The following is a 12,816-nucleotide window of genomic DNA, read 5'->3' on the forward strand; positions in this document are numbered from 1 at the left end:
CCTTTTCAAGCCCTTTTTCCAATATTTTGTCATCCATCCAAGACTTTCTAATTGATAGGGGGGAGTGGAACACATCACTTATATCTGTGATGTGCCAATCTTTTGCTTTTTATCGTTTTAGTAGTAGAGAGAAAAATATGAACAGGTATAGGATAAGATAATTAGCCAGAGGTAGGAGGAAAACCAGGGCAAAATGGTGTCATGCAAGTCAAGGGAATGTAAGCTTTGGAAAGGAGGAAAATCTGTCTGCTGCAGACCGTTGGGTTTTCTTTAAACAAATATCAACTGTAACTTTGCAAGGAAGATGGCTGTTTTGCCTCTCGGAACTCTGATAAATAGCCACTGTTCTCTAATCACTTCTGAATATAAGAATATGTTGCACAAGAGATTTCTGCATTCCTGTTTTTCCCTATAGTATAGCCAGACTTGCTGATTTGTCCCGGTGCCTACTTCCCAGACCTGGGAAACAACATCTTTCTGTAGCTGCCATGAAGAACTGAGGGAGCTCCTTTTCCTTGAGCTCCTTGCCTTTGTCTTTCATGTCTGCCTTCCATTCTAATGATGTTTTGCTACACCTAGTAGAGTGCTGTGTACATTGTAGACACAACCACTCAGCAAGTATTCATTGGATAAACAAATTTATTCTGAAAGTAGATGCAGCAAAATTTTTGAAGTCTTACAAATCAATATATCTTACACATGAATATTAAGTTGTGTAATTTACTCTATGATAATGTATGTTTGTATTATACTGTGCACCAGTTAGATTTCTTAATTCCTCCTCTCAAAATCAATTGAGTGTCATTGATCTTGTTTGATTGTGACACATTGGCTTGGCTTCAAGACCCACTGCTGACCCCTAGAGTTTACTTACCCCAGCTTGAGAAGCCAGGGATTCCTATAAAGCACAGGCTAAGACCTAACGCACAATAAGCCCAGCATGTCCAAGTGCCACTTCTGACTGTCTTCCTTCCCAGCCTCTATCACCCTAAAGTAGCTCACTTAGCCAAACATATAACCTAGATGCAGCAGGGAAAGGAGAGCTTTACAACAGATTTCTCCAGCTGGCTTTCTGGTCACCACAACCATGTAGGGCAAAGGAAAGGACCTGTGGAGAGAGGCAGCCCCCACGGGCCCCCAAGAGCACTGTTGATGTTCTAAAAGCATTGTCTCCTACTCTGCAATTCACAATTCCTATTGTGAGTTACAAGTCAAATTCCCAAAGTTGTTCTCCTCATGAAAAATGCATAAGTACACATTTGCCTAATTTAAATGTCTGTGAATTACTCAGAGAATAACTGGTTTCTCCTTTTGAAATGCTCTCCCAGAACAATGACCCATGTTTGCTGTATACATAGCATAATTTTGAAATTTAATAATTTCAAATGTTTTCCTAGTTACTAAATGGGCTTTTTCCCGCTCAAGTTTTTCCACCAGAGTTCATATTTCTTTAAATCTATGGATTGCCATATTCTGACTACACTTCAGAATTCTCAAAGTCTATTTAAAGACAAGGAAGATAAGAACCACAGAGACACTCTCCTTTTGTGGATCAAATTTGGGCATTTTCTTTGTTCATTGTGTGGCTTTTACTTCCATTCTTAAAACTTCACTTTCTATTAAAAGAATCATAATTAAAACATGGGTTTGCACTAACAGCAATTTTAGATAGAAAACCACTTTTCTTAAAATATAATGAAGAGCTTTTTAGTCAATGTGGCTTCAAAACAAATTATATTTCAGGCACAGTAATGAGGTAACTCAACCAAGACCACAGAGGGTATCAACCACACAGTGGTGCAAAGGGGCTTGTAGGTGACACATACTGCATGCCTTAGGCATTTTGATCAGGTCCCCTTGGGTCTTCGTTTATCAGCTTAGCTGATGCCAACTGGGCAACTTTTATGTGTCAGGCGCTGTGCTAAGAGATTGGGCCATTGCAATTATGAAGACAGTTGACTGTCATCAGAGAGATAGTGTGCCTCACACTGTCAGGGCTGGAGTCTCCTTCTCCTGTCAGTATTAATTGTTCACAATACACCCTCAACGGCAAGTTGCTTACCTAGGGTCTGTGGCAGATAAAGGGAAATACTAAGTTGTTAACATGTAGGCTCCAATAGTGCCAGTCCAAGCCAAATGGGTGGTACAAAGATTTTAAAGAAGCTCAGAGGATGAGGAGAGGCCCTTTGTCTGCAGTGATCAAAGAGGGCTTCCCGGAGGTGACAGCATCTAAACAGAGCCTTGAGAGATGTGCAAGCATTGCTGTCACAGTTCAAGTCCCTAATCTATAAACAGTGCTCTTTGCCTCTTTCTTCCTGCCTCCTAGACTTACTCAAAATTTCTTCTTACTTTTGAGAGACTGAGGTGGTAAAGCTTAGGAAGTTGTTTATGACAGTGACCCTAATCCCCTGGTCATGCCTATTCAGAGAAGTAAATTCTGGGAATTAGAGAGAATGATTGTTCATGTCCCCATTCTTTGGCTAAATCTCTGAATTATTTAGATGATTTCCTCATGAATCGCACCCACCATATGTATCACCAATATCCTAACGATTTGTTCATGGTTAATGTGTGTATGGTAGCCTAGGGTAGGGTTTTGTTGTATCAACTAAAATATGGCCTTGGATACAACTATCTCAACAGTCTAAAATTCTCAGAGAGGAAAGGGGAAGCAGAAACATTCTGAGAAATCTGGTTTTATCTGTATCTCCCTCCCTCTTCTGTCAGGCCTGAATGAATACGGAGCAGTTCCTATGGTGGTTATCATTAGTGATAAAATACCCTCTGGAAACCGCCACCTCATAAAATCTATTGCTGTTGAGCTTGAAGGGTTGGATGACTTAACTAATGGTTACCAAATGCACGCCAAGCAGGACTGGTGATAACTATCAAAATCAAAGGGGAACTTACTGCCCAGGGCCCTAGAATTTATTCTCCCTCAAGACTTAAAATCAAATGAACTGCTTGTTCTTCCAGGGAAGAGTATTAAGAAATAACCAGGCTAGTATTTTTAGAAACCAGAATCACTTACCTTGTAAACTTGTGTTTTTTCTCTCAGACAAGTTTTGGTATTGTCGGCTTTCGCCAAATCACAAAGTCCTGCATTACGGAGATTTAGAAGAGAGTCCTCAGGGAGAAGTGCCCCACGATTCCTTGCAGGACAAACGTAAGTAGCTCCCCTTGGCAGAGGCCTGAGTCTCAGTCAGTTGGTTGTTTCCTGGTTGCAGTATACCATGCAGCAAAACCATCAGCCTAAGTAAGCCCTTTGAACACATCTCATCTGGTTGTAAGTCTTGGCCTGAGCCATCTCATCAAGTACAAGACCTGGATGGACTTCGGATTTGGAACTGAACAGGGGAGCATGTGAAATGGATGCAAATGTATCTTAACTGAACGATGTAAACTTGGGGTTCAAACATCCACTTTTTACATTATTTATCCAGGTGCTGTGTCAAGGAGCAAAAACAGTACAAACCTGACTCTTTCAGTTGTCTTTTTCTGAAAACCCAAAATAATTTCTTATTTTAATTGCTTATATGCCTGACCCCTACAACATTTATTCATTACGATTTAATGTATCCCATAGTTATGACACAGAGTTAATAGCAGATCTGAATATAGCTAGTTTACCCCCAAGAAGTAACTTGGACACTTTGAAAATTGATGATCAGTTACCTCTACTGTTTGCTAAGTATTTCTCTTGTATGTTTTTTGGCTTTTTCTGCATGTTGTCTGTTGTAACATACATGCTTTTGAAGAGACAGTAATGTGCAGGATTCTTTTAGCCCCACACGGAGCCAGGTGCCGGTTATTTTAACAGTGTTCACCATACAAATTAAACGAGTATTATAGAAACATTGAAATACACAAGGGTAATAAATTAATTTAGAGAATAAATGAGATAAAATGAGTGTAGCCTCAGAGGATATCCCACGTAGAAAAATCCAAGAGGGAGAAAACATTCAGAGCACTTTTAAATGACCTTTAAAAGTCACCTTGACATTGCAGATAAGTGTGTCCCTGACAGACTCCTTACCCAGAGTCTCACACCTTCTGCCCTATCACCCTCAGGCCCATGAAAGTCAAATCTGGATTATCTTCCTTACAGCTCATGGCCATTGAAGGTGAAAATAACCAATGAGTAGGAAATTTCCTGACACACTCAGACTCTGTGCTGACATCTCAGGCAGACAGCCTGGAACATTCTCTTTCTCCAGCTTAAAAATGGGAGAGTGTGGTCTTTGTAGTATCAGCTAGTTCAGAAAGCAATCTTGTTTTCTTTCATAGGAGAACTTTCTTCCCAGCCTACATTATTGGCTCCCTTAGTCAGGGGTTAGAGAAAGAAATCTGAAATCCACTGCTTCAGAGAGTCTGGGACACTGTCTGTGCCTCCTTGCCCTGGGGCAGGAGTTAGGGATGTCCTGGGCTTCCACTTGTAAGTGAGGACCCTCCCTCCACAGTTCAAGCCTTCCCCACCGCACCTTGGGCAGGCTAGACCACTGATTCTCTAAATGTGGTCCCCAGAACGTCAGCAGCAGTATCGCCTAGGAACTTCTTAACGATGCACATTCTGACCCCACCCCCAGTCCTGCTGAATCAGAAACTCAGGGGACGGGGACTGGCCATCCCTCTTTTAACAGATGTTCCAGGCAGTTCTGACAAGCATAAGTTTGAGAACTCTGATTTCCCAATCATGCCCTTCACTAATAATTTTAAAAAAAATGTTTAAGTAAATTAATAATGTGTTGCTAACTTTTAACTTGGGCCAAAAAAAAAAAGAATATTAAAAAATAAAATCTAACTAAAATTTAATGTCACAACCTTTTCATAAAAAAAAAAAACATTAATAAAAAAAAAAAAAAAAAAAAAAAAAAAAAAAGTAAGAAGGACCTAATCTTAGAAAAAAGACAGTCCCTTCTGCTAAACTAAATTAGCTCTCTGAAAAACTCACACCAGTGTCCTCATTTTTCTGCATTTGCTATTAGCTCACTGGTGTAAACTGCCTTGAGAACTAGGAACTGATCAGAGGCCAGCAATGTCCACATCACTGCTCTGCAGTGGTTAAACAGAAAGAGTTAGAGATTATTATTAGTTGAAGTAAACAGCAGCTCCCCAGGAGGTTCCCCACAGCCCCATTTTTAACCTGTCACAAGGGGAAAAGTGGTCAGGACAGAGCAAACACAGCTTGACTCCCCATATGGTCCAGTGAATCTGCTCTCCCCTAACTGGACATAGTGTTTAGCCCCATGTTCAGAGGGATGTAATCACTTCTCAACCCAAAGATAGGCACTTGACCAACAGGTTTGCCAGTTGTTAGCACAGCACCCCCGTGCTAACTGGCCAGCTACCTAGGAAATTGGCAGCCACAGCAGCAGAGCCTGGTATAGGGGCAGTTCCTGGGCTTGCCAGCAAGCTGATGCCGCTCAGCTCTGCTAAGACCCTCACCCTCAAGACTCCAGGGTAAAAATAACTAACTTTGAACCAGAGCTGCTGATGCCAGGGAGAGATGGCTTGCCAGGATGAATGCAGGAGAGCAAGGCCAGAGCTGCAAACCTCCATACAACTTTTTGCAGTGACCACTGAGTGAGGCTGATTCTTGAGGGGGTTATGACAGCCCCTCCTGACCATGCCTCCAAAACTCTTAGCAACCCCTTTCCTCTGAAATGCAGTTCCAAAGAGCTGCTCCAAAAACAGTTTATCCATTGCAAGATGAACTAAGAATGCATACTTTTGCTGATCTATTTGTCCGTACAAGTATTTATCCACATCTTGTGGGAGGGGGGTGTGCCTGTGTGTGTGTGTGACAGAGAGAGAGAGAGAGAGAGAGAGAGAGAGAGAGTGTGTGTGTGTGTATTGGTAAGATTGTATCCTTCTGCACATACGTGCTAGAGAAAAGGGTATACTAATTTAATGAATTGAAATGAAGCAATAATGTGCCTGAGACAAAAAAGCCCGGCCTAGGAGGCTGAAGTTTGCTGCTGCAGGCCTGCCACCTTGGTTTGCATCTAATTCCAATTCTGCATTCTGCCTGGAGCAAAAGTCACCCTTTTGGAACTCTTAAAAGTCAAAAACCTCATTCCACTGGAAAAATGAGCTGTGCCTTTAATTAATGTTCAGTTTCATTGCTCTTGCCACATACCATTGCTCTCTCTTGAGACCAAGGCCCAGTGGTCTTGTGCCCCTTGAGTTAATCAGTGCTGAATACTGAGCTCTTGATAAATCAAATAGTATAATGGAGTTTTTTTAATACAAATAGTGCATTTGAGGATTGAGGGCCTCTTCTTGGTTATCTTCTTCTCCAAAGCTTTAGGAAATCTTTCTTCTTGTATTCTTTTACTTTGCCAGGAAATTTGGCCTTTGAAAATCAATATCTCCTGATATCCCCTCTCTCCCCATATCCCTCCCAAGATGACTTACAGGTTGCCATTGTCCCCAAAAAACATAGGACCCCATTGCTTTCCAGCCATGCCCTGGCTTCCTCACTGCTTCCCTTTGAAAGAATCTAAGCCAGCATTCCTCACTTCCACATCAGAGGGGGCAGGGAGGAAAGCACTGGCTCACCCCCTCCCATGCTGAGATTAAGCCTGATCCAGTGCATGAGGAGAGCAGCCACAAAGGGAGGCATCATGGGCAATTTGGGTCACCAAAGCACAGCAAATAATTCAGGTCCCTCCATCTACAGAAAGAATTCACTCAGATTATTGATAATAGGAATAATTGCAAATGGCATTTATTGAGTGCTTACTATATTGCAGGCCCTGTGCTAAGGGCTTTACATAAATTATTCTCAACAACCTAAAGTGGTAGATAATATTGTCCTTATTTTACAGAAAGGAAACTGAGATACAGAAAGATTAAGTAGCATTCAAAGTCATAAGATTAGTAAATAGTAGAGCAAAGACCTGAATGTAACCGTCTAACTGCATGGCCCAGATTTTCACCCACTACTGTGTACTGCCTAGATTAAAAGCCAACAATGATCTCAGCTCCAGCAACAGGATTTAACTCTCAGAGCAACCATATGGGATAGATAATGTTAGAGTTACACATTGCAGGCAAGGAAACTAAGGCTCTGTGAATTTAAGCCCAAAGTAGTAGGGGCAGTTGGTGGATGTAGAATTCAAACCCTGGCACTCTGATTTCAAAGGCACATCTCTCCTCACCATTCCATGCCATGTGGCTGATCAGCTAGGCCAAAGAGATCAGATTCTTCATGCAACTATCCTGAGATCAGCCTGTACCTCCTCCATATCTCTACCCACAGGAGCTTCTACTGTGGAGCTATCCACACAGCAAGTGCTCAAGGCTTACTAGCTACTTCCTCTGAATGGTTTCTGCCTGAACTTGGATCCCAATGATGAAAGCTGAAACTGTTTTCATCGTGGGCGGCCACATTTACTTTTTCAGTTGTATTTTTGTTTTAAATCACAATTAAACTTCCTTCCACAGATATTAGCAATCAAAGAGTTTCCTGAATGTCTGAAGTGATAATCATGTTTGGGGCTGTGCTCAGCATGATTTGGGGAACTGGCACCTTACAAACATAGGAAGATATCATGGGCCTAGCAAGGGAGCATGGGATGGAAGAAAGATAACTAAACCTAGCACTTTTTTCCTACTAGCATAGCTGTGTGTCACTGCACAATTGATTTCCTCACTTTAGGTTTAGTCTTCCCAGCTGTAAAATAGGACTGTTGAATCAAGATGATCTCAACCTAGCTCAAACTTTAAAAAGCATTGAAAGAAATGAGGCCACGCCCAGGGGGTAAGTGTGGCAGGAGGGTGCCTTCTTTACTGGTGACCCTCCTAATTCTCGTATATCTGGGCCCCACTTCTTTATCTTGCTTCCACACAAAAGGCCTCATCAAAATGCTAGCCTGGCTTTGAAGTCATCAGAAGCCCCCTGTGGCCTCCTTAGAGTATAGATTCAGGAGATAGGAGTCTAATCCCTCTTTTTCTGCTCATGAGAATAGAGAGGTCAGTATTTGAGCCTTTCCAATGCCTAGTCTTCTGGTGCATCTAGAGACAAACTATGCAAAAAGCAACCTTTAAAAGCTACACTGTATTTTTAGAACTTTGTGTTTTCTTTTTAGTCATAATCCTATGAATGATACAGCAGCTGGTCTCTAGGACAAGGGACAACGCATATATATTTTTTAAAATGTGCTTCCACAAAACCTAGTGAAAAAGTGTCTCTTCTCCTTGGAAACATTTCTATTAGAGATTCTGAAGACTGCCCCCAGGACAGACGATGGTATTACTCTTGTCCCATTCCATACGATGGGTTTTCAAAGCTAAGGGTAATTTACGAATTGTATATTGTAGACATTCTCTCTAGTTCATGGACCATGTTGTCTATTGTAACAAAAAACCTTTCTACAAGGCACTTGTGACTCAAACTCTATTTGAATCTTGAGAACGTGTTTTAGAATGAGTTTGCTGACTATATCACATTCACTTCAATGGTGGGTTTTCCATTGAAAAGTTAACCAACTTCCCAGAGTATCCAAATGTCCCTTCCTAGGGTAGGGATTAGGCAGTCAGATCAGCTACTGAGGGAAACAAGGCCAGTTCTTGGTTATAAAAATGGATTTGAAAAGAATTGAAGTCAGTGTTCATGGTCAAAAGTAGGTTCAGGAATCATAGGAACCACCCACAGGAAGATGCCAGTCCTAACAGGGTCAGGCAAAGAGGCAGAGAAGAGGTCTGAGGTCAGTAAGAAGGGGCTTCATTGCTACCTTATGCTGCAAGAACAACCCCCAAATCTCCATGGCTTGCCCAACGAAAGCTTATTTCTCACTCACATTACACAACAAACACAGGTTGGCAAAGGACTGCTCCATACAGACACTCAGGAACACAGATCGGTGCCCACCATGTCTTCCATTCTCTCACTTCCTATTTCCAACCCTAGGAATTACCCTCTCACTATCATCACCTTGTCCTCCCTTGAGCCTCCTCTGCTCATCCATCCATTCCCTGGGCCTCTCCTGTGCCATCTGGATGGAACAGGTTGCTCCTTCAGTTTCTGCAGCTGGGAAGACAGAATGGAGGGCCTCAAACTAGAAAAGAAGGATTTCCTTTCACATTTTGTTGGCTGAAATTAGTCACATGACCCAACTGCAAAGGTTGCTGGGAAATATAGTTTTCTATGTGGCCAGAAGCAAAGGAGAGACAGCTATTCATAAACATGAGTAATGTCTAGCAAAAGAGTCCAGAATCAGGTTGTAAGACATCGTGAGATATGGCAGGGGAACCTACAGGGATTCCTGGAGGACTCATCTCAACCCCACTCTTCTTAGGGTTACACTGAGGACTAGGAGTGTCAACAGATATGGACCAAGTTCTCAGTAATTTTAGGGTACCTGGAAAATGTTAGTATTTGAGTTCTTGTTTATTGTTTTAATATTCTAGGTATTCTGTAATTTTATCCTTTTCTCTCACCTTCACAACCCAGTTTCCCAATAAAAGGATGTGAGCTTTTACTATGAAATCTCTCATCATCTTCCTCATTAAGAGAGTCTAAGGAATTGATTACTTGGCATTTCTGCACATTCCAAATTCTTGGTAAAGCCACACTAGTCAGTATGCATACCTTAATTCATAAACTGATATGGGGCTGGAGAATTAGGGATTGAAGAGGGACAGGTGACTTTGCATTATTTTAAATTAAGGTTCCAAACCATCCTGCTACCTTCTTTCTTTCAGTTGATCTATTTTTTTTTCATGTGTTTGTTTTTTTTTTTAATAGAGACAGGATCTCCCTATGTTGCCCAGGCTCTTCTGAAAGTTCTGGCTGAAGCAGCCCTCCTGCCTCAGCCTCTCAAAATGCTAGGATTACAGGCACGAGCCACTCACTGTTCCCAGCCTGTTTCAGCTGATCTTAACAAAAGTTTTAAGTGCACAAACTCTTTCATATCTTTTCTTACCTTCCTCCAACTCCAGAGTAAGACATGAGATAACATCATTTTGACTATCTGCATTTCCAGAATCCTGTATCAGAAAGGAATTCTCCCTTTATTTAATTGAGTTTAGTTTTGTTGTCTGTAAAACAGACAACGAAAGGATAATAACAAGGATAAGGATAATACACCTGTTTTACTGAATTAATGAGATGGCAGAGAAAAGAGATTTTGGAGAGGGAGAGTTCAGAACTGTTTATATTGGATAAATTTTTTGAGATAAGGCTGCTTTCTCTCATTATCCAAAAACTGAGAAACTAAATAGATGCAAATGTTGTAGCAAGAGACACTGATGTATGTAAAGCACTTGGCATTGCTCTTGTCACACAGAAGCCCTCGTTAATATCCGTGTTAGTATCACTGTCGTTAACAACAGTCACTGTTATTTCTACTGCTGTTTCTAATGCCATCACTTCAAATGGTACTGTGATGCGTACTTTTTTTAGGTCTTTGTTTCAATGAACCAAATTCTGCTTACAAGCAAGCTCTTTCTCCCCAGGGATGCTTTTTACCCAAATATAAGATATATTTTAGTTTCTAGTCCTGGGACACTACCTGGCTTCTCTTCCTCTTTTCAATACTCTTCTCTTTTTCTGGGAATGGCAACCACAGTAGCAGACCCAGGGCTTAGCCTTGCTTCTTTATTGACGTCGAAGCTTTCACATGGTGTAGTTACTTGCATTTTCTTTTATGAATTGCAGTGCCGGTGGCAGATATCAAAGCCGTGGTGACGGGAAAGGACTGCCCTCATATGAAAGAGAAAGGTGCCCTTAAACAAAACAAGGTATGATTTCCAAATTATTGCAAATAGCTCTATTTGCCTGATGCAGTCAGCAACTGCAGCCAGCCCAGCCCTCCTTTATAGCAGTGGGGTGTGTGTGTGTGTGTATGTGTGTGCGTGTGTGTGTGTGTTCAGTCACACATCTCTTATTCAGCTCTCCTGTTTCCTGTCCCAATTACTTTCAATCTCTTATCCTTATTCTTTCTCTTTCTGACCCCTTTACTGATGCCCACCATCTCTTCCAGTCTCTCACTTCCTATCTGCTTCCAACCCTAAGAATTGTCCTCACTATTGCCACCTTGTCCTCTCTTAAGCCTCTTCTGTTCATCCATCCATTCCCTGGGCGTCTCCTAACCTCCACCATTTATGTTTATTCCTCCGTTCGCCAATTTCCACCCCAATATCTTTCATTTTCTCCTGCTGTAATCATGCCCTTAATATCCTCTCTGGGATCTTCATGAAGCCTGGGACAGGCAGAGAGAAGCTGACTCAAAGAATCTTAGAAAACTTTAAAGCCCTGATGCCCTTCAGCATCGTGGAGAGTAGGCCATGAAATATCTCCAACTCAGATTAAAGGACAAAATTTCCCCAGAGGTGTGTATTACTTAAGCCCACTTCATACTGCAATACTCCTTTCACCAGCTCCTCCTGGTTTACCAACCATTCCATTATCATTTCATTACAGAGGGCACCCGAGGGGGCATTATTTGAAAAGATAAATGAGTTTCTTTTGCCCGCTATAAGTATTTGTCCTTGGAGAGGCCATCAGGGAGCCAGTTCTTTGTTCATGCCTCTTGAAATCTTGTGATCTATACCATTCCTGAACAAAAGTATCCACAGTATTTGGGGCACCCAGATAATCCTGTACAAAGAAATATCACATAGATCAATAGGTTGCATCTTTATTTCCAGTGTTAGTATCTAAGAGGGACACCAAAATGATACACAACCTAATTACCAATCAGGGTTAAAATAAATAGTTTCCACTCTGTAATTTCTAATCTTATAAGACAAAAGGGAATCCAGTTCTTTGGAGGATGGTTCTATCTATGGTTAAGGAAAAATAAAAGTACTATGAACATCCTGTTCAGGAAGGCAGAGGACAGGGGATGCAGCTAAAGAGGCTGATTGCAAAACCTTTCCTTCGTAAGTTCTATAACTCACCTCAAGTCCATGGTAATGCCCACTTTGTTGAGCCCATCACAGCACTGTCATGTGACGCATTTGATTGGCAAGCATACTGATGGCAGGGCATGGCCAAGAGGCCAGGGTCTGTGGGCTATCTGTTACACAGCACCAACGGGGGTTCCCATTTATCTCTTCTCCATGCTGTGGGGAGACAGAGATTCTACAGCTCAGCACATCAGAGAAACATTCTTAGCTATAGCAGCAAATCTCCAGTTTTCATGGTTTGCCTCTTGTGGAGCAGACTTTCTTCAACACCAGCCGGGATTACCATATGCTACACATGTCAGGTATGCTCTCCACAATCTCGGAGAGCACTGGTTCTGCTCAGCTCCAGCTAAAGAGATCCCCACAGTTACATAACACTTGGGGCTGAGCTGGAAACAGTGTGGAGAAATTGGCAGTAACAGGGGTCTGCAACCCAGAGAAGACCAGAAAGGGTGTACCTGGAAAAATAGCAACTGCCAGAATTCAAGTGTGCTAAATAAAGACAGGGGGAATTATGTTAAATAGGTATGGAGAGACTTCCTGTTTCAGCTCCCATATGTAAAGAGCTTGAGAGTTGTACTCCCATCCTTAGAATAAGAAGAAGTGAAGCAAAGTGGATATCAACAACTTTTCCTGGACCTATCCTACAACTGAGGTTGCAAGCAAACCATCACCATGGAATGTGGAAAGTCAGATATCCAAGAAGACATAATAATCCTTAACATGTATAAACTTTACATAAAGATATCAAAATATGTAAATAATCATCCTTAACATGTCTAAACTTAACATGAAGATATCAAAATACATGAGTTATGAAACTGATAGAACAGAAAGGAGAAATAGACAAGTTCATTATTATTCATATATTGGAGACTTCAACATCCCTTGGTCAGTAAT

General features: G+C 41.6%; 1 protein-coding gene across 9 annotated transcripts in view; it reads left to right on the plus strand.

Annotated features, from left to right (window-relative positions):
* ELMO1 (engulfment and cell motility 1) overlaps positions 1-12,816 on the plus strand; it is a 457,713-nt gene that overhangs the window by 431,214 nt on the left and 13,683 nt on the right. For 7 of the 9 annotated variants that reach the window (XM_037729109.1, XM_017502231.2, XM_037729111.1 and 4 more), the window contains 2 exons: positions 3,059-3,166; positions 10,664-10,746. In XM_037729109.1, the coding sequence (XP_037585037.1) occupies positions 3,059-3,166; positions 10,664-10,746 (191 nt within the window). The remainder of the gene's footprint in view (positions 1-3,058; positions 3,167-10,663; positions 10,747-12,816) is intronic. The other 2 variants (XR_005196005.1, XR_005196006.1) reach the window with 1 other exon arrangement.

Source organism: Cebus imitator, unplaced genomic scaffold, assembly GCF_001604975.1.
Source record: "Cebus imitator isolate Cc_AM_T3 unplaced genomic scaffold, Cebus_imitator-1.0 Scaffold294, whole genome shotgun sequence".
Classification (NCBI taxonomy): Eukaryota; Metazoa; Chordata; class Mammalia; order Primates; family Cebidae; genus Cebus; species Cebus imitator.